The 25,171-nt window shown below is 31.7% G+C and overlaps 1 protein-coding gene across 1 annotated transcript in view; it reads right to left on the bottom strand.

Annotated features, from left to right (window-relative positions):
• Window positions 1-24,691, bottom strand: part of LOC149132589 (protocadherin-16-like) — a 39,945-nt gene extending 15,254 nt beyond the window's left edge. Inside the window, exons 1-13 of the mRNA XM_089363308.1 lie at window positions 20,304-24,691; window positions 19,731-19,869; window positions 19,517-19,566; window positions 18,639-18,649; window positions 14,115-16,524; window positions 13,669-13,807; window positions 13,427-13,505; window positions 11,799-11,810; window positions 6,760-9,169; window positions 6,465-6,612; window positions 6,222-6,300; window positions 2,798-2,866; window positions 253-2,657 (exon numbers count right to left, since the gene is read on the bottom strand). Coding sequence (XP_089219434.1) covers window positions 253-2,657; window positions 2,798-2,866; window positions 6,222-6,300; window positions 6,465-6,612; window positions 6,760-9,169; window positions 11,799-11,810; window positions 13,427-13,505; window positions 13,669-13,807; window positions 14,115-16,524; window positions 18,639-18,649; window positions 19,517-19,566; window positions 19,731-19,869; window positions 20,304-22,700 — 10,348 coding nt within the window. The 5' untranslated portion in view covers window positions 22,701-24,691. The remainder of the gene's footprint in view (window positions 1-252; window positions 2,658-2,797; window positions 2,867-6,221; window positions 6,301-6,464; window positions 6,613-6,759; window positions 9,170-11,798; window positions 11,811-13,426; window positions 13,506-13,668; window positions 13,808-14,114; window positions 16,525-18,638; window positions 18,650-19,516; window positions 19,567-19,730; window positions 19,870-20,303) is intronic.
• Window positions 24,692-25,171: the final 480 nt, after the last annotated feature.

Below are 25,171 nucleotides of genomic sequence, written 5' to 3'. Positions count from 1 at the left end.
CTTTTGGGATGTTAAGGAGCCACTGTTGTAGTTGCAACTGGTGCGACGTTCTTGACTATGGATTGAATCACATCTCTGTTGATTATAGAAAGATGAATCCTGTATAAATACAAGTTTAGGTCACTCCTAATAAAATAGTCTGAGGGACTGAAGTTGAGCTTTTTTGTAGTAATAACTGTACATACGTGAATAATAAATAAAATAGTACTACTTTTAAGAAATAAAATTTCTATTATCCAAAATAATATTTACCTGAGGCACAGGTGAGTCTCCTTTGTGTTGTTGAGAATTTCCACTCATCTGGTGTCTGTTCCATCTCCATAAAAAATTGACTTTTAGATTTTATTGTCTGAAGATTTCGGTTAAATATCTCTTCTGCATTTCTTGTTATTGCAACAGGATTGTTAGTCTGATACAGTAATTGTCTCATCTCAGTCTGAGAGAGAAAGTTTGGATTATCTGCTGTTGTAGGTGAGTCATTTGTGTGATTAATGCATCTGAAAACACACAGTGTTATTGACACTACAATAGCCACAGATAGTATTACAGCTGCTGCTACAATGATAATTATCCAAGTCATATTCAAGTTGTTACCAGACTGGAATGGGACAGCAGTCAACATTGGAGATGTATCATTACTAACAAACAGTGTTAGTATGATAGCAGTTGTTGCTGATTGAACTGGAGTACCACCATCTTTCACTATAAATTCCAGTTCATATGTTCCTGCATCATTTTGGTAAACTGTGCGAGAGAAAGATAACACACCAGTGTGTGAGTTCACTGTAAACAGGTTTTTATCATTGGATCTCAGTATTCCATATGTGAGGAAAGCATTGTTTCCAGTGTCTTTGTCAGATGCTTTCAGAATTGTGATGTCCTTCTTACTGTGTGGGTGGTAGTGGACATCTAGATTGTAAGGGTCATTATTAGGAAAGATGAAATAGGGAGCATTATCGTTTTTATCTAGAATCTCAATAACAATATTGGCAGTGTCATTGAGAGAAGGTGTTCCATTATCTTTCACTAAAACCTTGAACTTATAGATGTCTTTCATTTCTCGATCTATTGATTGTGATGTAGAAATAAATCCATATTTTGTCAGTTGGAAAGGAATGTTATCATTGTTGTTATCATTGATGATAGAATATGTAAGTTGGCCTCCATCTCCAAGATCAGGGTCTGTAGCATTGATGAAGCCAATAGGGAAGTCAACTTTCTGGTTTTCATAGGTGAGGAATTGGAATGTCTCTTTGGTAAAATGTGGTTCTACATCATTGACATCAGTTACTTTGACAGAGAAATATTTTTTACTTTCTAGTTGAGGTGACCCCATGTCATGACATGCAATAGACACTTTATAGTGGTCCCTTATTTCTCTGTCAAGATGGCCCTTAACAATCATTTTATATTCTTTAGAATCTATTTTGGCAAGTTTAAATTTATCATGTTTTAAATCACAGATAACCTCACCATTAGGTCCACTATCAGTGTCAATGACCATAACATAAGCTATAAAACTATCTACTTCACTGTCTTCTGAAACTGCTGTGGAACTCTCTGTTAAAGGAGATACAAAATCTATGTTTATCAATGGAGCAGTATTCTGGTTATTAATAATGTGAATCTGAACTTTTGTGACTGATTTTAAAGGTGGATTTCCTTCATCCCTTGCTTCTATAAATAACTTATAAGATTGCTTTTTACTAAACTGAAAATTATCATTTAAAAATAAATCTCCAGTTTTCTTATCTAATACAAAATATTTCTGGATATTTCGAGATGTTTTATGGTTGAAATGATAAGAAATTTTTCCATTTTGTCCAGAATCTTGATCTGTGGCTTTTAAAGTAAGAATTGGTAAATGTCTTTGATGTGAATTATTAATAGAGATGTTGTAGAGTTTCTGTGAAAATACAGGTGTATTATCATTGACATCTGTGACAGATATGTGTACCTTGAGTGTAGCTGTTTTGGGAGGGTTGCCTCCATCTTTTGCTTCCAGGGTCAACATGTATGAGTCTTGTACTTCCCTGTCTAATTTTACTTCTAAAGTCAAAGTAGGTATGAAAACACCATCATGTTTTGTGATAGAGAGAGAAAATGCTTCTCTTTTTCTTTTGTTTATCATGTATGTAATTTGGGAATTCTTTATTGAAATATCTTCATCAACGGCATTTGGAAGAGGTATTTTATCTCCTTTACTGTCTCTTTCTAAAAACTGAATTGTGACTTCATTCTGTGGAAACTCTGGAGAATGGTCATTGATGTCATCTATTAATATCTTAATTTTTAATATCTTCATAAATGTCTTTCCTTTCCTCACTGCTACTTTAACTATTCTGGAACATTCCTTGTTGTACGTACACAGAGACTCAGCATCCAGTGTTTGAGTAGTGTATAATTTTCCTGAGTTGGTGACATTAAATAAGTGAGAACCACTCTCGACTGTCCTTTGTAGTTGTGTAAATGTAATGAGAGTGTGTTGTTGATGTGTGAGAGGGTGTGATAAGTTGGAGTCAACAGCAATGTCTCCTATATAGGTGTGAGGACTGTCTTCTTCCTTGACATGGTATGTAATATCTATGGACAGTACAAGGGTGATCAGTAAATGTAGAAGACACAGTAGACCAATATATGCTGTCATGTCTGGAATTCTTCATCACACTTTAGCAGGAGAAATTTCTACAAAAGACAACAGGAATATTGAAAGTAAAATAACTTATAGAAATAATAAGAGACACATCAATGTTATATACATTATATATACACACACACACACATACACATAATGTACTGTTCTGTAATGGGAAGATCAACAGACATGTTAAGAAATACTGTCTGGCATGCTCTCAGCATAATGACACTAATAGCAGTACATAAAAACATATATTGTTTATGAAATAAAATCATACACACACATACATGTAAATATACTCTATTACACCCAACTGCATAATTTAAAATCTATCTTCTCTTGATAAGACATTCTTCAATATTAGACATGGGTAGAGTTATTTTTGTGGAATATTCCAGCAGCTTCATAGCTTTAGGCCTTTAACGTTCAGGTTACTCTGTCATATGAAATGCTTATATCGTCACATCTTTTTACTCTTAATAATGCATTATCTTGTAGGTTCAAAGTTTGATGATGTGATTGTTTATATTTAGAATGACATTGTAGAGTAAGTGTGAGAGGCCTGATCTGGCCAGTTTGAACAGAAAATATAGAATGGGCTGGATATAATCAGTTTAAATGCTAAAAGGTTAATATTAAATTCTCAACATGTCTCATTATTTATCACTCAGAATTCTTCATATAGAGACTATATTATGTGTAAACCAATGTTTTGTAGTTTCTGTGTTTATCTAACTTTGACAATTATTGAATAAATAGTTGTAGTTTTATTGAGATATATTCTAATCAGAATATTAGCAGGAACAGATGCAATACATTGTTTAGATTAAATAATAAGCATTTCAAAATTTAGTATAATTAAACATCTTGAAATTAATTGACATTATAGCTAAAACTATATATTAATTCACATTGCAAAAAAATATTTGAAATTTAATTCACATCAACGAAATACTTAGAGTAAAATTCATGTAATTTGTATGTATTTATGGTTGAGTGAATGTAGCCCTAATAAAATGGTTTAAGCTGTATGTTAGTGAAAGTGATGAGTGGGTTGGGATTTCAAATCCCAGTCCACTCAAGAAAGTAAGAAAAATACTTTTCTATAAGTGCTGAGATTGACTTCATTATTTAAAACAGTGACAAGACTTAAGGAATCTTGATGTGGGATGCAGAAAACTTTCTTCATAATACATATTTAGACAAGAATTATTGAAAATGACATAGTGATATTAATAACAGGGACAAAATAATTTATAAAATTATGTAGAAATGTTTTAAAGTGTATCTTATCTATAAAAGAAAGATTAAGATAATAAAATATTAGATGCTTAAAAACAAAAGAATCATAATAATTTCCATGTAATATCTAGAAATTTTAAATTCAATAAATCACAACAAAACTATTTTAAACAATATTTACTACAAACGATAAGTAGGCTTCATAACATACTGCTACATATAATGTATTTCAGAAACATTTTGTTATATTATAATAACTATAACAATGTGAAGTCAGTTTGTAGAAAGCAGATGATGGTATTTCTGATAAAATTCTCAACAAATCTACAAAATTCTTCAATTGTCAGTGAGTTAATATATTTTAGCAACACATGACAATATCATCAGTTTATATCTCACACTAAATATCTAAATAATAATAATAATAATAATAATAATAATAATAATAATAATAATAACAATAATAATAATAATAATAATAAACATTCTGGGGTTATTATAAATGCAAAGAAATATATAAAAGATATTCAACAGAGTTCACAAACATAAACACTATATGTATATATATGTATAGGGATAGTGATCTGTTAAAGTTCATAAACGGTACAAAAAAATTCAGATTAAATTTATGAGTTATTATAACAACACATATAAACTATAGTGATATACATTAACACTCAGACTTATCGGCTATAAATCGATGCTTTCTGACAGTGAAACAAATATATATACACCTAGTGTGGAGTACATCAGACCAATATTATATATAAAATGTATCATAGTAATATATATATAATTTAATATCACTTGTATAATGTTGTCTTGTGTGATTCTGAGATTACAAAACGTAATCCAATTCAAAGTAATTGTATTACAATGACTACTGCAGTTCTTGCTGTTGTTAATGGTGGAAGTGATGGCTAGATCTCTCTATCCTCCACTGTCCCAGTCTCTGTGTATATACATATACAACATGGCAGACATTTTAGATATTATCCTTACCCTGTCTTTCATTAGAAACACATATAATATAAATGTTATAATGAATATGAAAATATAATAAAGAGAGAGAGAGAGAGACTTACCTGCATTGTTTAATCCTTCACTGTAGTTGTGTGCGATGGATGATGTGTATCCTGCTGTAGTGTTCCACTCTAACTGCTGCTGCTGCTGTAGTGGTATTATAGTGGTATTGCTGCTGTTGTAGTAGTGTCCCTGTGTTACTGCTGCTGCTGCTGTTGTAGTGGTGGTGGTAGTGTTCCTGTGTAACTGCTGATATAATAGTGTGACAGTTGCTGTATGTAGTGGGAGTTGAGATGTTAGCCAGATGCTGGTGTGTGCTAGTTACAACTCTATGTCCTCCACACACACACACACAATTGTGTGTATGATGAACAAAGAAAAAAGCTATCAGCCTCACTTTCAATATTGAAAGAAATCTAGAAAATCTCTCTCATCCAATAGGAAATTACTGCAATGTTGTCTGTGTCACACAAACACATCAAGTAACAGAAGTCATGTTACACAGAAGCAACTTCATAGTTGATATGTAATAATAACACTTTATTGCATATTTTCTGTTCAGAAATTTAAAATTTGCATGAAAAATACAAAATGTATTATTACATAATTTTACATCTTTTTTTTTAAAAAAAAGATGTACATTTTAGTACAGACAGTAAAAGTTTGATCATTCTTAAAGTTTATTTTAAATAAAATTTAAATAAACATAATTTAATCATAGAAATGAAAATATTTCCAAATAAATAATTTTGAAAGCAAAAATTATTTTCCAGAAATATTCTAACTTATCTTCAATATTTGATCTTTTCAATTTTAAAATTTAACAAAAGTTAAAAAATCAGTAAATTTTTGTAGTATACAATCTTTACATTTAGAGGTCTGTTATTTACCTCAACAACAATTATCCATCTATGAGGATGGTTAATTGTAAAAGTACTTCTTGAGTTGATACAAAAAGAAAAGGCTAAGAGAAAAGTTGTAAATTTTACATTTTGGAATTGGTGTCAAATGAAAACAATATGATTAAACCTCCTAGGATGACTCAGACTAATTTATCTATGCTTAGTGAAATGTCTATACTAAGACTGAGGGGGAAAAATAACTATAATAATTAACTATGGTAATGTAGAGTTGGGTGTTTTTAACATTTAATGTACCAGAGATGGAAATTAGGGGTCATAAGAGATACCACTGTAATGCCCCTTACATGTGTGATGTGTGAAAGAAACATAGAGTTGATATTTTTATATGAATATAAAGTATTGTATAAGATTTGGTGTGTGAGAGAATCATTTAACAATAGTCATGGAACATCTACTATGTTGGCTGTAGATAGGTATCTTGTATTTGTTGTCCCTTTAGTATTGTGGCTGCAACTGGATTGTCATTGGTATATTCTGCAAAATATCAAATATACAAACACAAATTACATTTCAATATAACAACTCCAATATATAAAGATAGAAACATTGATCTTATATTACACTAAGCATAACATTATATATTGTCCTACAGTAATAAAGACAATTACATTTATATGTTATGTTTTGATAAAAGTTACCTGGTTCTGCAGGTGTCTCATCATATGGTTTAGTCTTGCCATTACTCTTGCTAGCTTCTCTGTTCTTTTGGGATGTTAAGGAGTCACTGTTGTAGTTAGACATGATGGAACTGGTGCGACGTTCTTGACTATGGATTGAATCACATCTCTGTTGATTAGAAAACAAGGCAGAATGAATAGCGTTAAATAAAAGAAGCATTTATATTTGTATTGTAGAATGTTCCTGATAAAAGACAAGAAAGGCATGCTTTTAAAATGTGCAGAAATATTATCAAATTTCTTCAACTATATTTACCTGAGGCACAGGTGGAAGTCTCCTTTGCGTTGTTGAGAATTTCCACTCATCTGGTGTCTGTTCCATCTCCAGAAAAAACTGACTTTTAGATTTTATTGTCTGAAGATTTCGGTTAAATATCTCTTCTGCATTTCTCGTTATTGCAACAGGATTGTTAGTCTGATACAGTAATTGTCTCATCTCAGTCTGAGAGAGAAAGTTGGGATTATCTGCTGTTGTAGGTGAGTCATTTGTGTGATTAATACATCTGAAAACACACAGTGTTATGGACACTACAATAGCCACAGATAGTATTACAGCTGCTGCTACAATGATAATTATCCAAGTCATATTCAAGTTGTTACCAGACTGGAATGGGACAGCAGTCAACATTGGAGATGTATCATTACTAACAAACAGTGTTAGTATGATAGCAGTTGTTGCCGACTGAACTGGTGTACCACCGTCTTTCACTATAAATTCCAGCTCATATGTTCCTGCATCATTTTGGTAAACTGTGCGAGAGAAAGATAACACACCAGTGTGTGAGTTCACTGTAAACAGGTTTTTATCATTGGATCTCAGTATTCCATATGTGAGGAAAGCATTGTTTCCAGTGTCTTTGTCAGATGCTTTCAGAATTGTGATGTCCTTCTTACTGTGTGGATGGTAGTGGACATCTAGATTGTAACGGTCGTTATTAGGAAATGTAAAATAGGGAGCATTATCATTTTTATCTAGAATCTCAATAACAATATTGGCAGTATCATTGAGAGAAGGTGTTCCATTATCTTTCACTAAAACCTGGAACTTATAGATGTCTTTCATTTCTCGATCTATTGGTAGTGATGTAGAAATAAATCCATATTTTGTCAGTTGGAATGGAATGTTATCATTGTTCTTATCATTGATGATAGAATATGTAAGTTGGCCTCCATCTCCAAGATCAGGGTCTGTAGCATTGATGAAGCCAATAGGGAAGTCAACTTTCTGGTTTTCATAGGTGAGGAATTGGAATGTCTCTTTGGTAAAATGTGGTTCTACATCATTGACATCAGTTACTTTGACAGAGAAATATTTTTTACTTTCTAGTTGAGGTGACCCCATGTCATGACACACAACAGATACTTTATAGTGGTCCCTTATTTCTCTGTCAAGATGGCCCTTAACAATCATTTTATATTCTTTAGAATCTATTTTGGCAAGTTTAAACTTATCATGTTTTAAATCACAGATAACCTCACCATTAGGTCCACTGTCAGTGTCAGTGACCATAACATAAGCTATAAAACTATCTACTTCACTGTCTTCTGAAACTGCTGTGGAACTCTCTGATAAAGGAGATACAAAATCTATATTTATTAATGGAGCATTATTCTGGTTATTAATAATGTGAATCTGGACTTTAGTTACAGAACTGAGGGGAGGTTTTCCTCCATCCCTTGCTTCAATAAATAATTTATAAGACTGCTTTTTACTAAAATGAAAATTATCATGTAAAAATAAATCACCAGTTTTCTTATCTAATACAAAATATTTCTGGACATTTTGAGATGTTTTATGGTTGACATGGTAAGAAATCTTTCCATTGTCTCCAGAATCTTGATCTGCAGCTTTTAAAGTAAGAATTGGTAAATGTCTTTGATGTGAATTATTTATAGAGATATTATAGACTTTCTGAGAAAATACAGGTAAGTTATCATTGACATCTGTTACGGATATGTGTACCTTGAGTGTAGATGTTCTTGGAGGGTAGCCTCCATCTTTAGCTTCTAAAGTCAACATATATGAGTCTTTCACTTCCCTGTCTAATTTGTTTTTTAAAGTCAGAGTAGGTATGTTTACACCATCATAACGCTTTTCAATTGAGAGTGCAAATACTTCTCTCTTATTTTTCTTAATCATGTATGTAATTTGGGAATTCTTTATTGAAATGTCTTTATCAATGGCATTAAGAAGAGGCATTTTAGTACCTTTAAGGTCTCTCTCCAAAAACTGAATTGTGATTTCATTCTGTGGAAATTCTGGAGAATGGTCATTGATGTCATCTATTAATATTTTAATTTTAAGTATCTTCATAAATGTCTTTCCTTTCCTCACTGCTACTTTAACTATTCTGGAACATTCCTTGTTGTATGTACACAGAGACTCAGCATCCAGTGTCTGAGTAGTGTATAGTTTTCCTGAGTTGGTGACATTAAATAAGTGAGAACCACTCTCGACTGTCCTTTGTAGTTGTGTAAATGTAATGAGAGTGTGTTGTTGATGTGTGAGAGGGTGTGATAAGTTGGAGTCAACAGCAATGTCTCCTATATAGGTGTGAGGACTGTCTTCTTCCTTGACATGGTATGTAATATCTATGGACAGTACAAGGGTGATCAGTAAATGTAGAAGACACAGTAGACCAATATATGGTGTCATGTCTGGAATTCTTCATCACACTTTAGCAGGAGAAATTGCTACAAAAGACAAAAGCAATATTGAAAACAAAATAACTTATGGAAAGAACAATGAAAAAGTCAATGTTATAATGCATATTGTTATATTCTTTTACTTGTTTCAGTCATCTAACCATGGTCATACTGGAGCACTGCATTGAAGGGTTTTAGTTGAATTAATTGAAACCAGGACTTTTTTTTGAAGCCAAGTATTTATTCGATCAGTTACTTCTGCTGAAACTGCTAAGTTACAGGGACTTAAACATACCAACACTGGTTGTCAAGTGATGGTCGGGAAACAAACAAAAAGACACACACATAAATATATACCTATATAAATACATATTTGATGGGCTTCCTTCATTTTCCGTCTACCAAATCTATTTACAAGGTTTTGGTTAACCTGAGGCTATAGTAGACGACACTTGTCCAAGGTGCCACATAGTGGCACTGAACATATATATATATATATATATATATATATATATATATATATATATATATATATATATATATATATATATATATTTGTATATATATCTATAAATATATTCTGGTACACCCTGTTGTACAATTTAAAAACCATCTTTTCCTGATACAACATTCATTAGTGAGTAGAGTTATCTTTGTGGAAAATACAAGCACCATGGTAGCTTTTATACTGGCTTCAAATTATGGCAGCAAGCCAGCAAACTTGGGAAAGGGGTAAATCGATTACATGTACCCCAGTGCTCAATTGGTACTGAATTTATTGACCCTGAAAGGATGAAATGCAATGTTGGCCCCGGCAATATTTGAAATCAGAATCTAAAAATGGATGAAATGCTGCTAAGCATTTGTAACACAGGTGACATGGCACAAAGAACAGGAGAGGGTGATTGCAGAGTGAGTAGCAAGAAGGTGACTAATAGAGATCACACACACACACAAACTATTAGATGGTGTAAGAGCAATTTTTATCCATTTAAATAAAATACATAAGAAACTGTTAATTCTTAATAGTATAGTCTACCTTCAGTTACCTGGCCACAGGTAACTGAGTTCCACCACTAAATTTGGCATATTTTCCAGTTCAGTGCACCAGCCTGTTTCTCTTATTTTGGTGGTGCTAAAAGGGGCATAAGATTTTGGTAAACGCTAGCAAGCCCTTTCTACTAGTTTCCCTACATTTATTGTAATTATCTGGTTTAATATGGTCCCAGGCATGTTTCAATGCATAAAGGAGACAGTTCTTGCAGCATAAAACTCAATCAGCAAACATTGTTCTTTACAAATAAATTTGATTTTCTGAAATATGATGGGGTGTTGAAAAGTTCCTGGCTTTAAGGGTATTATGAAAGGTCTGGTTGGAGGCTCAACCTTCCGAGTTCTTTTACAGGACTTAGAAAAACTGAATGACCACTGCAGTAAGTTTGTGAATCTGAGAGGGAATGTGTTGAATAAAATCATAATTTACTGTATTTTCTTTTACCTAAAGCCAGGAACTTTTCAGCGCCCACTCTTAATTTGACAGCTGTGTGTCTGAGAGATGTTTGTGTGAAGCACTTCTTTTATGCATTGAATCCATAGCTGGGTGTTAATGTATGTAAGTTATAATAATAAATGTTGAACAACAAGTAGGAATGGTTCACTAGTGTTTACAAAATTACACAGAAAAATTTGTACTACATTAACTTTTTAACAATGTATAACAAACACAGAGAAAGATATTGTTCTAGTTCTTTGCTAACAGTGAATTACAGGAAAAAAGGTGCATAAGGAACAAAATAATAGTAGATGGTGGAAATTCAGGAGTGGATGGAGCACTAATGATATGGTTTAAGCTCTATGTTAGTGAAAGTACTGAGTGGTTTGGAATTTGGAGAAAGAAAGAAATATTGTTCTAGTGACAGAACTTAAAGTATCTTGTAGGATGTGGAAAACTTTCTTCATAATACATATTTTGACAAGAATTATTGAAAATGACATAGTGATATTAATAACAGGGACAAAATAATTTATAAAATTATGTAGAAATGTTTTAAAGTGTATCTTATCTATAAAAGAAAGATTAAGATAATAAAATATTAGATGCTTAAAAACAAAAGAATCATAATAATTTCCATGTAATATCTAGAAATTTTAAATTCAATAAATCACAACAAAACTATTTTAAACAATATTTACTACAAACGATAAGTAGGCTTCATAACATACTGCTACATATAATGTATTTCAGAAACATTTTGTTATATTATAATAACTATAACAATGTGAAGTCAGTTTGTAGAAAGCAGATGATGGTATTTCTGATAAAATTCTCAACAAATCTACAAAATTCTTCAATTGTCAGTGAGTTAATATATTTTAGCAACACATGACAATATCATCAGTTTATATCTCACACTAAATATCTTAAATAGTAAATAAAGAGTAAATTATATTTATTGCCATCTGAATAATTATAATAATAATAATAATAATAATAATAATAATAATAATAATAATGATGATGATAATGACGAAATATTCTTAGTTTATTATATACAAAGAAGTATATAACGGATATTTAACAAGGTATATATATATATATATATATATATATATATATATACATATAGATAGATATTAATGTTCTGTTACAGTTCATTAAAGCTAATTAGTGAATTATTATGACAAAACAGAAACTATACTGATATACATTATCAACACCCAATGTTATTGGCTATCAGTATTTTCTGATAGTTAAATAAATATATATACACCTAGTTTGGATATTAGACCAATATTCTATATAAAATATATCATAACAATATATATAGTTCAATATCTCTTATATAATGAGTCATGTGTGATTCTTTCTTTAAAAACATAATCCAGTTTAAGATAATTGAATTACAATGACTACTGCAGTCGTTGTTGTTGTTAATGGTGGAAGTGATGGCTAGATCTCTCGATCCTCTACTGTCCCAGTCCTTGTGTATACATATATACAACATGGCAGACATTTTAGATATTATCCTTACCCTGTCTTTCATTAGGAACACATAATATAAATGTTATAATGAATATGAAAAGATAAAGAGATCAGAGAGAGAGAAAGAGAGACTTACCTGCATTGTTTAATCCTTCACTGTAGTTGTGGGTGATGGATGATGTGTATCCTGCTGTAGTGTTCCACTCTAACTGCTGCTGCTGCTGAAGTGGTATTATAGTGGTACTGCTGCTGTTGTAGTAGTGTTCCTGTGTTACTGCTGCTGCTGCTGTTGTCGTGGTGGTGGTAGTGTTCCTGTGTAACTGCTGATATAATAGTGTGACAGTTGCTGTATGTAGTGGGAGGTGAGATGTTAGCCAGATGCTGGTGTGTGCTAGTTACAACTCTATGTCCTCCACACACACACACACAATTATGTGTATGATGAACAAAGAAAAAAGCTATCAGCCTCACTTTCAACATTGAAAGAAATCTAGAAAATCTCTCTCATCCAATAGGAAATTACTGCAATGTTGTCTGTGTCACATAAACACATCAAATAAGAGAAGTCATGTTAAACGAAAGGAACTTCATAGTTGATATGTAATAATATTACATATTTCATGCTAAGAAACTAAAAGTTTGTATGGAAAATTTAAAATTTACTATCATATAATTGTAAATCTTTTTTTTTCAAGCAGATGAAAATTTTAGTAAAGACAACCAAATTTTGACCACTTTCAAAGTTTATTTCAATTCAAGTATAAATTAACCTAATTTTAAATGTGGAAATGAAAATTTTCCAAATGATCATTTTGAAAGCAAAAATGAATTTTTCAGGAATATTCTAATCTATCTTCAATATTTGATGTTTTCAATTTTAATAATTTAACAAAACTTTAAAAATAATGACGTGTTTGTAGAGGTGAACTATTTACTTCTACAATAATTATCCACCTATAAGTATGGTAATTAGTATTGGTCTCCAATGAAAACATAGTATAATTAAAAATTTTAAGATGATTCAGATTAAGTTATCTATTTTTAATGAAATCTCTATAAGAAAACTGAGAGTAAAATAACTCTTTTATAATAATGTACTATGGTAATATAAAGTAGAATTTTTGTTGAAATTTAATGTATCAAGGGGTAAATTGGGGGTTTAGATGCCAATGTAAGGCCGTTTATGTGTGATGTGTAAAAGAAACATAGAGTTGATATTTTTATATGAATATAAAGTATTGTATAAGATTTGGTGTGTGAGAGAATCATTTAACAATAGTCATGGAACATCTACTATGTTGGCTGTAGATAGGTATCTTGTATTTGTTGTCCCTTTAGTATTGTGGCTGCAACTGGATTGTCATTGGTATATTCTGCAAAATATCAAATATACAAACACAAATTACATTTCAATATAACAATTCCAATTATAAAGATAGAAACATTGATCTTATATTACACTAAGCATAACATTATATATTGTCCTACAGTAATAAAGGTAATTACATTTATATGTTATGTTTCGATAAAAGTTACCTGGTTCTGCAGGTATCTCATCATATGGTTTAGTCTTGCCATTACTCTTGCTAGCTTCTCTGTCCTTTTGGGATGTTAAGGTGTCACTGTTGTAGTTGCAACTGGTGCGACGTTCTTGACTATGGATTGAATCACATCTCTGCTACAGAAAAAGGGATCTTGCATTAATACATAGTTAGATCACTCCTAATAAAACAGTTTTTATATAAAGAGTATTGTATTTCTATAATGAGCATTGTCACTGCTTTGCTATCACTAAATAAAGAATAATTCAGAATGTCAACAAAAGAAAAACTATAACTTTTGATTATTAAAGAAATAAAACATTACATGTACACTAGAATCTGAAGTTGGTATTTTATAGAAATATTTGAACATACATCACTAATGGAAAAAATACTTTATTTAAAATCAAAAGGATACCAAAAAGATAAGATAATATTTACCTGAGGCACAGGTGGAAGTCTTCTTTGTGTTGTGGAGAATTTCCACTCATCTGGTGTCTGTTCCATTTCCAGAAAAAACTGACTTTTAGATTTTATTGTCTGAAGATTTCGGTTAAATATCTCTTCTGCATTTCTCGTTATTGCAACAGGATTGTTAGTCTGATACAGTAATTGTCTCATCTCAGTCTGAGAGAGAAAGTTGGGATTATCTGCTGTTGTAGGTGAGTCATTTGTGTGATTAATACATCTGAAAACACACAGTGTTATGGACACTACAATAGCCACAGATAGTATTACAGCTGCTGCTACAATGATAATTATCCAAGTCATATTCAGGTTGTTACCAGACTGGAATGGGACAGCAGTCAACATTGGAGATGTATCATTACTAACAAACAGTGTTAGTATGATAGCAGTTGTTGCTGATTGAACTGGAGTACCACCGTCTTTCACTATAAACTGCAGCTCATATGTTCCTGCATCATTTTGGTAAACTGTGCGAGAGAAAGATAAGACACCAGTGTGTGAGTTCACTGTAAACAGGTTTTTATCATTGGATCTCAGTATTCTATATGTGAGGAAAGCATTGTTTCCAGTGTCTTTGTCAGATGCTTTCAGAATTGTGATGTCCTTCTTACTGTGTGGATGGTAGTGGACATCTAGATTGTAAGGGTCATTATTAGGAAAGATGAAATAGGGAGCATTATCGTTTTTATCTAGAATCTCAATAACAATATTGGCAGTGTCATTGAGAGAAGGTGTTCCATTATCTTTCACTAAAACCTGGAACTTATAGATGTCTTTCATTTCTCGATCTATTGATTGTGATGTAGAAATAAATCCATATTTTGTCAGTTGGAATGGAATGTTATCATTGTTGTTATCATTGATGATAGAATATGTAAGTTGGCCTCCATCTCCAAGATCAGGGTCTGTAGCATTGATGAAGCCAATAGGGAAGTCAACTTTCTGGTTTTCATAGGTGAGGAATTGGAATGTCTCTTTGGTAAAATGTGGTTCTACATCATTGACATCAGTTACTTTGACAGAGAAATATTTTTTACTTTCTAGTTGAGGTGACCCCATGTCATGACACACAACAGATACTTTATAGTGGTCCCTTATTTCTCTGTCAAGATGGCCCTTAACAACCATTTTGTATTCTTTAGAATCTATTTTGGCAAGTTTAAACTTATCATGTTTTAAATCACAGATAACCTCACCATTAGGTCCACTATCAGTGTCAGTGACCATAACATAAGCTATAAAACTATCTACTTCACTGTCTTCTGAAACAGCTGTGGAACTCTCTGATAAAGGAGATACAAAATCAATATTAATCAATGGAGCATTATTCTGGTTATTAATAATGTGAATCTGGACTTTGGTTACAGAACTTAATGGTGGATTTCCTTCATCCTGTGCTTCAATAAATAATTTATATGATTGCTTTTTACTAAATTGAAAATTATCTTGTAAAAGTAAATCTCCAGTTTTCTTATCTAATACAAAATATTTCTGGACATTTTGAGATGTTTTATGGTTGAAATGGTAAGAAATCTTACCATTGTGTCCAGAATCTTGATCTGTGGCTTTTAAAGTAAGAATTGGTAAATGTCTTTGATGTGAATTATTTATAGAGATGTTGTACACTTCCTGCGAAAAAACAGGTATGTTATCATTGACATCTGTTACGGATATGTGTACCTTGAGTGTAGATTTTTTTGGAGTGTAGCCTCCATCTTTAGCTTCAAGTGTCAACATATATGAGTTTCTGATTTCTCTATCTAATTTGTCTTCTAATATTAATTCAGGTATGAAGACACCATCACGCCGCTTTTCAACTGAAAGAGAAAATGGTTCTCTTTTATTTTTTCTAACTGTATATCTAATTTGAGAATTTTTAATTGAAATATCTTTATCAATGGCATTTGGAAGAGGTATTTTATCTCCTTTACTGTCTCTTTCTAAAAACTGAATTGTGACTTCATTCTGTGGAAATTCTGGAGAATGGTCATTGATGTCATCTATTAATATTTTAATTTTAAGTATCTTCATAAATGTCTTTCCTTTCCTCACTGCTACTTTAACTATTCTGGAACATTCCTTGTTGTACGTACACAGAGACTCAGCATCCAGTGTCTGAGTAGTGTATAGTTTTCCTGAGTTGGTGACATTAAATAAGTGAGAACCACTCTCGACTGTCCTTTGTAGTTGTGTAAATGTAATGAGAGTGTGTTGTTGATGTGTGAGAGGGTGTGATAAGTTGGAGTCAACAGCAATGTCTCCTATATAGGTGTGAGGACTGTCTTCTTCCTTGACATGGTATGTAATATCTATGGACAGTACAAGGGTGATCAGTAAATGTAGAAGACACAGTAGACCAATATATGCTGTCATGTCTGGAATTCTTCATCACACTTTAGCAGGAGAAATTGCTACAAAAGAAAAGAGGAATATAGAAAGTAAAATAACTTATAGAAATAATAACAAACGGGTTGATGTTATACACATATGTAAATATTCTCTGTTGCACCCAACTGTACAATTTAATAACCATCTTTTCCTGATGTGACAGTCATCAATGGGTAGACTTACCTGTACAGAATAAAACAGCCTGAACTGAATTGTCAACATGTCTCACTATTTATCATTCAGATATTCTTCATATAGAGACAATATTATGTGTAAACTAATGTTTTGAAGGTTCTGTGTTTATGTGACTGTGATAATTACCGAACAAATAGCTTTTGTTGTATTGAGATTTATACACTCACCAAAATATTAGTTGAAACAAATGCAATACATTGTTTAACCCTTTTGTTACTGCATTTCTGTTGAGATGCTCTGTGTGACTTTCAATTACTTTAAATATAACAAAGAATTCAGTAAAATAACTTAGTTATCATTCTGCTAGTGTTAAGAACATAAATTGTGACTAATATTTGGTGGAAGATTTTAATTCAGAACTTTCGAAAACAAGACATTTGTACTACAAAGCCAGAGCTGGTTTCAGCCAGGTTGGTATCAAAAAGGTTAATGTTGTCTGGTAAAATTTAGATTTTAGGGGCAATTTCATGAAGGATTAATAATAATTAGAGAATGACAAAGTTCTAGAAAATATTAGTAAACTTAAAAAAAAAGTATATCACAGTGTTTTTATGGAGAAGATTTAGGCCATGATAAAGTGGATAAAAAGATATTTTGTTCAGTTATTCAGTTAACATCTCCACGGAATACTGTATGTTAAACTACACTTCAAATGATACACTAATATTAACACTTTTACTGTGGAGATCAGATACACACAACCAAAATATCATTAGCTTTAAGAGCAGAAAGCAGTCTTATAAAGCAATCTATCTTTTGTTGAAGAATGTCATGTTTGAAACTATTTTTTTGTTGAGATACATCAAGTTTATTGAAGCTGTATGACTTGCAGAAAATACCAATTCTATTGTTTTTTGTTGATATTTAGCATCATTAATGGAATAACAAATAAAATTTCATATCACAGTTAAAGGGCTAATAAAAAAGACGGAACAGCTAACATTATGTAGAAATATTTTACAATGATATTTTTAATGAATACAAAGATAAGGGATTATAAAATGTTGGAGTGAATATACTTGATGGAAAAATATGTATAATTATTCTCATAAAATATGTAGATTAGAGTTCATTAAAGCTAGAGAAAGATTTAGATTTAGTTAGTTAATTATTACATTACCGACATACATTTTTAACACCCAATCTTCTTGGCTTTCAATCAATGTTTTCGAACAGTTAAATAAATATATATACACTTTGTTTGGAGTATATTACATCAATGCATAGTAGGTATATATATATATATATATATATATATACACACATATAGTGTAATGTGTCTTATATGATTCTGATATTAAAAAACATAATCCATCTAGAATTGTATTGCAGATGTTGTTAATGGTGGAAGTGATGGCTAGAACTCTCGATCCTCTACTGTCCCAGTCCCTGTGCATATATATATATCCAACATGGCAGACACTTTAGATATTATCCTTACCCTGTCTTTCATTAGAAACACATATTAAACAAATGCTATAATGAATATGAAAAGAGAATAAGAGAGAGAGAGAGAGAGAGACTTACCTGCATTGTTTAATCCTTCACTGTAGTTGTGTGTGATGGATGATGTGTATCCTGCTGTAGTGTTCCACTCTAACTGCTGCTGCTACTGCTGTAGTGGTATTATAGTGGTACTGCTGCTGTTATAGTAGTGTTCCTATGTTACTGCTGCTGCTGTTGTTGTAGTGGTGGTGGTGTTCCTGTGTAACTGCTGATATAATAGTGTGACAGTTGCTGTATGTAGTGGGAGGTGAGATGTTAGCCAGATGCTGGTGTGTGCTAGTTACAACTCTATGTCCTCCACACACACACACACAATTGTGTGTATGATGAACAAAGAAAAAAGCTATCAGCCTCACTTTCAATATTGAAAGAAATATAGAAAATCTCTCTCATCCAATAGGAAATTACTGCAATGTAGCCTGTGTCACATAAACACATCAAATAAAAGAAGCCATATGGAAGTAAGGCAGTTTGTAGTGCAAACGATTTCGTTTATGCTTAGTATTAATAAACAAAGAGATTTCATGTTTTACTATTAATTAATTCTAAATAATAAACCTATTTGTTTGAGAGTTATTCCTTGTAATTAGTAATATTTAAAATTATATCTTGTGTTAATATTGATTTTGAAATTAAAAAGACAAAACCCTTAACATCTGAGATGAAATATAAAAAGTATGAAACAAAACAATACGTTACAATGTTGTACGTTTGAAGAAATACATTTAAGTTTTATGTTTATGATGTTAATATTGAATTTATGAGATTATCTCATTAAGGGATGATTTAGTCTCTCACCATGTCAATATAATGGTGGGAACAGAATTGGAACTTTTTAAAAAAATACTAATACCATCACTTTCCCATATTTAACTCTGTAAAGGATATAATGTAATCAGATAAATTTACAAATTTATCTGATGTTTCAGAACTCAATCTATGTTTGAAGGTAATAAAAATGTGAAACAGTTCAGTAAATTAACAAAAATCATGTTTATCTCAGATAAGAAGTGTAAAATATATTATAGATATGGACCATAAAACTGAATAAAAAATGTAGACACACTATTTTACGAATAGTTCTATTGCTATTTATGTAGTGGGGTGGAAATTAAGGGACATTACATAAGACACAAAAGACCATTTATATGTGATGTGTGAAGGAATCATTGAGTTGATATTTTTATATGAATATAAAGTATTGTATAAGATTTGGTGTGTGAGAGAATCATTTAACAATAGTCATGGAACATCTACTATGTTGGCTGTAGATAGGTATCTTGTACTTGTTGTCCCTTTAGTATTGTGGCTGCAACTGGATTGTCATTGGTATATTCTGCAAAATATCAAATATACAAACACAAATTGCATTTCAATATAACAATTCCAATATATAAAGATAGAAACATTGATCTTATATTACACTAAGCATAACATTATATATTGTCCTACAGTAATAAAGGTAATTACATTTATATATTATGTTTCGATAAAAGTTACCTGGTTCTGCAGGTATCTCATCATATGGTTTAGTCTTGCCATTACTCTTGCTAGCTTCTCTGTCCTTTTGGGATGTTAAGGAGTCACTGTTGTAGTTGCAACTGGTGCGACGTTCTTGACTATGGATCGAATCACATCTCTGTTGATTAGAAAAAAAGCATGGTGAAACATAAACTGAATGGAAGAAACATGTACATTTATATTCTAGAATTATCCCGGTAAGAACACAAGAAAGGGAATATTTTATAAAGAGGACGAACATAATTAAACCTTTTGTTAGTTAAACCATATTAAAGTAGAGAATAAAGAAAGACAAAACTAAATATTAAATATTTACACACAAAGTTTTAATCTGTTTATTTTGGTAAAATGTAGAATTAAGAAACAAAGAATCATTGAACATTTTAGGCAATAAATATGGTGCTACTTTGTAATAAATCATTAAAATGTATAACAAAAAAATATATGAAACAGAACATAACAAATAACAAATTAACTACATATTGAAATGTGTTTTACAGAATGGCATAAAAATATATTATCGTACAAAAGAATTGTTTAAAATATATTTACCTGTGGCACAGGTGGAAGTCTCCTTTGTGTTGTTGAGAATTTCCACTCATCTGGTGTCTGTTCCATCTCCAGAAAAAACTGACTTTTAGATTTTATTGTCTGAAGATTTCGGTTAAATATCTCTTCTGCATTTCTTGTTATTGCAACAGGATTGTTAGTCTGATACAGTAATTGTCTCATCTCAGTCTGAGAGAGAAAGTTGGGATTATCTGCTGTTGTAGGTGAGTCATTTGTGTGATTAATACATCTGAAAACACACAGTGTTATGGACACTACAATAGCCACAGATAGTATTACAGCTGCTGCTACAATGATAATTATCCAAGTCATATTCAAGTTGTTACCAGACTGGAATGGGACAGCAGTCAACATTGGAGATGTATCATTACTAACAAACAGTGTTAGTATGATAGCAGTTGTTGCTGATTGAACTGGAGTACCACCATCTTTAACTATAAACTGCAGCTCATATGTTCCTGCATCATTTTGGTAAACTGTGCGAGAGAAAGATAAGACACCAGTGTGTGAGTTCACTGTAAACAGGTTTTTATCATTGGATCTCAGTATTCCATATGTGAGGAAAGCATTGTTTCCAGTGTCTTTGTCAGATGCTTTCAGAATTGTGATGTCCTTCTTACTGTGTGGATGGTAGTGGACATCTAGATTGTAAGGGTCGTTATTAGGAAATGTAAAATACGGAGCATTATCATTTTTATCTAGAATCTCAATAACAATATTGGCAGTGTCATTGAGAGAAGGTGTTCCATTATCTTTCACTAAAATCTTGAACTTATAGATGTCTTTCATTTCTCGATCTATTGATTGTGATGTAGAAATGAATCCATATTTTGTCAGTTGGAAAGGAATGTTATCATTGTTGTTATCATTGATGATAGAATATGTAAGTTGGCCTCCATCTCCAAGATCTGGGTCTGTAGCATTGACGAAGCCAATAGGGAAGTCAACTTTCTGGTTTTCATAGGTGAGGAATTGGAATGTCTCTTTGGTAAAATGTGGTTCTACATCATTGACATCAGTTACTTTGACAGAGAAATATTTTTTACTTTCTAGTTGAGGTGACCCCATGTCATGACACACAACAGATACTTTATAGTGGTCCCTTATTTCTCTGTCAAGATGGCCCTTAACAATCATTTTATATTCTTTAGAATCTATTTTGGCAAGTTTAAACTTATCATGTTTTAAATCACAGATAACCTCACCATTAGGTCCACTGTCAGTGTCAGTGACCATAACATAAGCTATAAAACTATCTACTTCACTGTTTTCTGAAACAGCTGTGGAACTCTCTGATAAAGGAGATACAAAATCAATATTAATCAATGGAGCAGTATTTTGAGTATTAATAATGTGAATCTGAACTGCTGCAACAGACTTTTTGGGTGGTTTTCCTCCATCTCTTGCTTCAATAAATAATTTATAAGACTGCTTTTTACTAAAATGAAAATTATCATGTAAAAATAAATCTCCACTTTTTTTATCTAATACAAAATATTTCTGGATATTTCGAGATGTTTTATGGTTGAAATGGAAAGATATCTTTCCATTGTCTCCAGAATCTTGATCTGTGGCTTTTAAAGTAAGAATTGGTAAATGTCTTTGATGTAAATTATTTATAGAAATGTTGTATACTTCCTGTGAAAATACAGGTAAGTTATCATTGACATCTTTTACAGATATGTGTACCTTGAGTGTAGCTGTTTTGGGAGGGTTGCCTCCATCTTTAGCTTCCAGGGTCAACATATATGAATCTTTTACTTCTCTGTCTAACTTATCTCCTAGAATTATTTCAGGTGTGAAAATACCCTTGTGCTTTGTGACTGAGAGAGAAAATGGTTCTCTTTCACTTTTCTTAATCATATAAGTAATTTGAGAATTTTTAATTGAAATATCTTCATCAATAGCATTCAGAAGAGGGATTTTAGTTCCTTTAAGGTCTCTTTCCAAAAACTGAATTGTGATTTCATTCTTTGGAAATCCTGGTGAATGGTCATTGATGTCATCTATTAATATTTTCAGTTTTAATATTTTCATAAATGTCTTTCCTTTCCTCACTGCTACTTTAACTATTCTGGAACATTCCTTGTTGTACGTACACAGAGACTCAGCATCCAGTGTCTGAGTAGTGTATAGTTTTCCTGAGTTGGTGACATTAAATAAGTGAGAACCACTCTCGACTGTCCTTTGTAGTTGTGTAAATGTAATGAGAGTGTGTTGTTGATGTGTGAGAGGGTGTGATAAGTTGGAGTCAACAGCAATGTCTCCTATATAGGTGTGAGGACTGTCTTCTTCCTTGACATGGTATGTAATATCTATGGACAGTACAAGGGTGATCAGTACATGTAGAAGACACAGTAGACCAATATATGCTGTCATGTCTGGAATTCTTCATCACATTTGGAGAGGAGAACTTTCTATAAAAGACAGCGGATATATTTAAGATTTCATTTAAATCAAATAAAATAAATTATCATAATCATGGATTCATGTCTATGAAGTTTGCTGCACAACCATATGTTGTTAAGTGAACTCCTACTACAGGGCTCCGTGGGCATGTCTCGTTTAGTATAAACTTGGCTGGTTAATACCTTTAGTGAATTTCATAGACTGAAACTTTCCGAGTCTTGCATGCCTGCTGGTCTATCTATATAATCTATCTATCTATCTACATACATACACAGAAATATGCCTGAATGTGATGTTTTACATCTTCACGTGATTATTAGGATAGGGTGTGTTCCATTTTCAAAGCCTTGAAGAATAAAATAGCCCCTTCACTGAAAAACAGTGAAGGGTTGGCAACAGGAAGACTACCCAAATGTACAATCATGACTTAAATATGTTTCCATCCAGTGCCTGTTAATATGGAAAAACTAATGTTAATGAACAAACCATTGTGTAAAAGTTACTTATATCTCTAAATACAATCTATTAGCATTAGGCTCAACTGAGCAATGAGAAATCACCTTTTCTGATCTAACAATCTACATTACAGTTTGTAGCTGGAGTTGCCTCCCTGGAATAAACCAACACTTTCGACTTGAGTATTCAAATATAAAGACTATCGTGTGTCACAGAGTCAACCCAATGTTTCATCCTAGTTTATGTGCCTGGCTGATGTCGATAATTGTTCAACAAAACACTTGTGATTGTTAAGGTGACACTGAAATATACTCAGCCTCAAGGCAACCTTGGTCCAGCAGACATATGAACGAAGACATTCCAGCCATGATCACTCCAGATTTCTTCAAACAGCTTGCATTTACTTTATCTAATGATCCCTTTTAAAACAGTAGAATGTAATGTGAAGAAAATTCAGCTGCTATTTCCAGAACATCAAGTAAAGGAAGGCTTGTTTGGGTGTAAAGACCAGCGTTCAATCAATAAAATAATTCTGAAGGAATGCTACAAATAACACAAACATCTTTTCATTGCATGGATTGATTATAAAAAAGCATTTAGTAGCCTTCCCCATAAGAAATGCTTGGAAATTTATATAATCTCTTCATTTATTGCTGATTTTCTATCAAATAATATGAAGTTCTAGAAGACAAATCAAATACCGAATTTGGAGACAAGTTCTGTGAAAGATGGTGACATTGATATAAAGTGATTCTCTAACACCACTTCTCTGAAGCATGGCTCTCCTTCTCCTAAATAAGTTGTTGAATGACACAAGACATGGGTACAGAATATATGACAGATCAATCAATAGCCCACTTTACATGGATGATCTTGAGTTTTTCACAAAATCTGATTAATAACTGGAATGACTTTTATTGTTAAATTAGTGACAATATTAAAATGGAGTTTCGCCTTGAGAAATGTGCTAAAGCCATATGCATTAAAGAAAAGCTCTTGAAAACACAACTTTTAGCTAGACAAGTGTACCATAATCAAAGAATAAGATCCTAAAGAAAACTACAAATATTTAGGTGTGGGTGAGGAGGGATAGCATCTGGCATCTACAAATTCTGGAGGGAAAATGGAAACATTATCATTTGCAGAGTAAATAGGTGGATCAAAAGGTGTTGAGAACTTGACACAGAATATTTTGTAGCATTATTAATCCAATATTTTCAAGAAATACTTTACATTAAACTTGAATTCAAATAATTCATTGAAAAACATTTCATTGAAACTTGACACAGAGGCATAACACCAACAAAATAGTTTATAAAATTCTATTAGTTCACAAAATATTTTAATGATAAAAAGATAGGGATTATAAAATATTTCAGTGACGGTTATGAATGAAAAAATAATCTACAAGATATTTAGATCAATTTATCCAGTGAAATGTAATAAAAATTATTTAATCACTATTTATATACAATACTTAGGTTTTATGTCATATTGTTACATATAATATATTTGTTATGTTGTTTTTTCTTAACTAAATAACAACTACAATAATGTGAAGCGTGTTAGTTTGTAGAAAGAAGATGATAGTATTTCTGATCAATTCTCAACAAATCTACAACATTCATCTCTCGTTGGCAGAGTTAATATATTTTAACAACACATAACAATATCATCAGTTTATATCTCACACTAAATATCTTAAATAACAAATCTACACTAAATTTCATTTATCAGCAACTTAATAATAATAATGATGATGATGATGAAATATACTTAGTTTATTATACACAAAGATATATATACAATGGATACTTAATAAGGTATATAGACATAGGGATATTAATGATCTGATAAAAGTTCATTAAAATTAGAGAAAGATTTAGATTTAATTAGTGAATTATTATGACAAAACAGATACAAACTATAATAACATACATTATTAACACCCAGTCTTATTGGTTATTAATAAATGCTGTCTACAA

Source organism: Octopus bimaculoides, chromosome 14 (genome assembly GCF_046866305.1).
Source record: "Octopus bimaculoides isolate indiv1 chromosome 14, ASM4686630v1, whole genome shotgun sequence".
In the NCBI taxonomy this organism is placed as follows: domain Eukaryota; kingdom Metazoa; phylum Mollusca; class Cephalopoda; order Octopoda; family Octopodidae; genus Octopus; species Octopus bimaculoides.
This window is presented reverse-complemented; position numbering and strand designations above follow the sequence as displayed.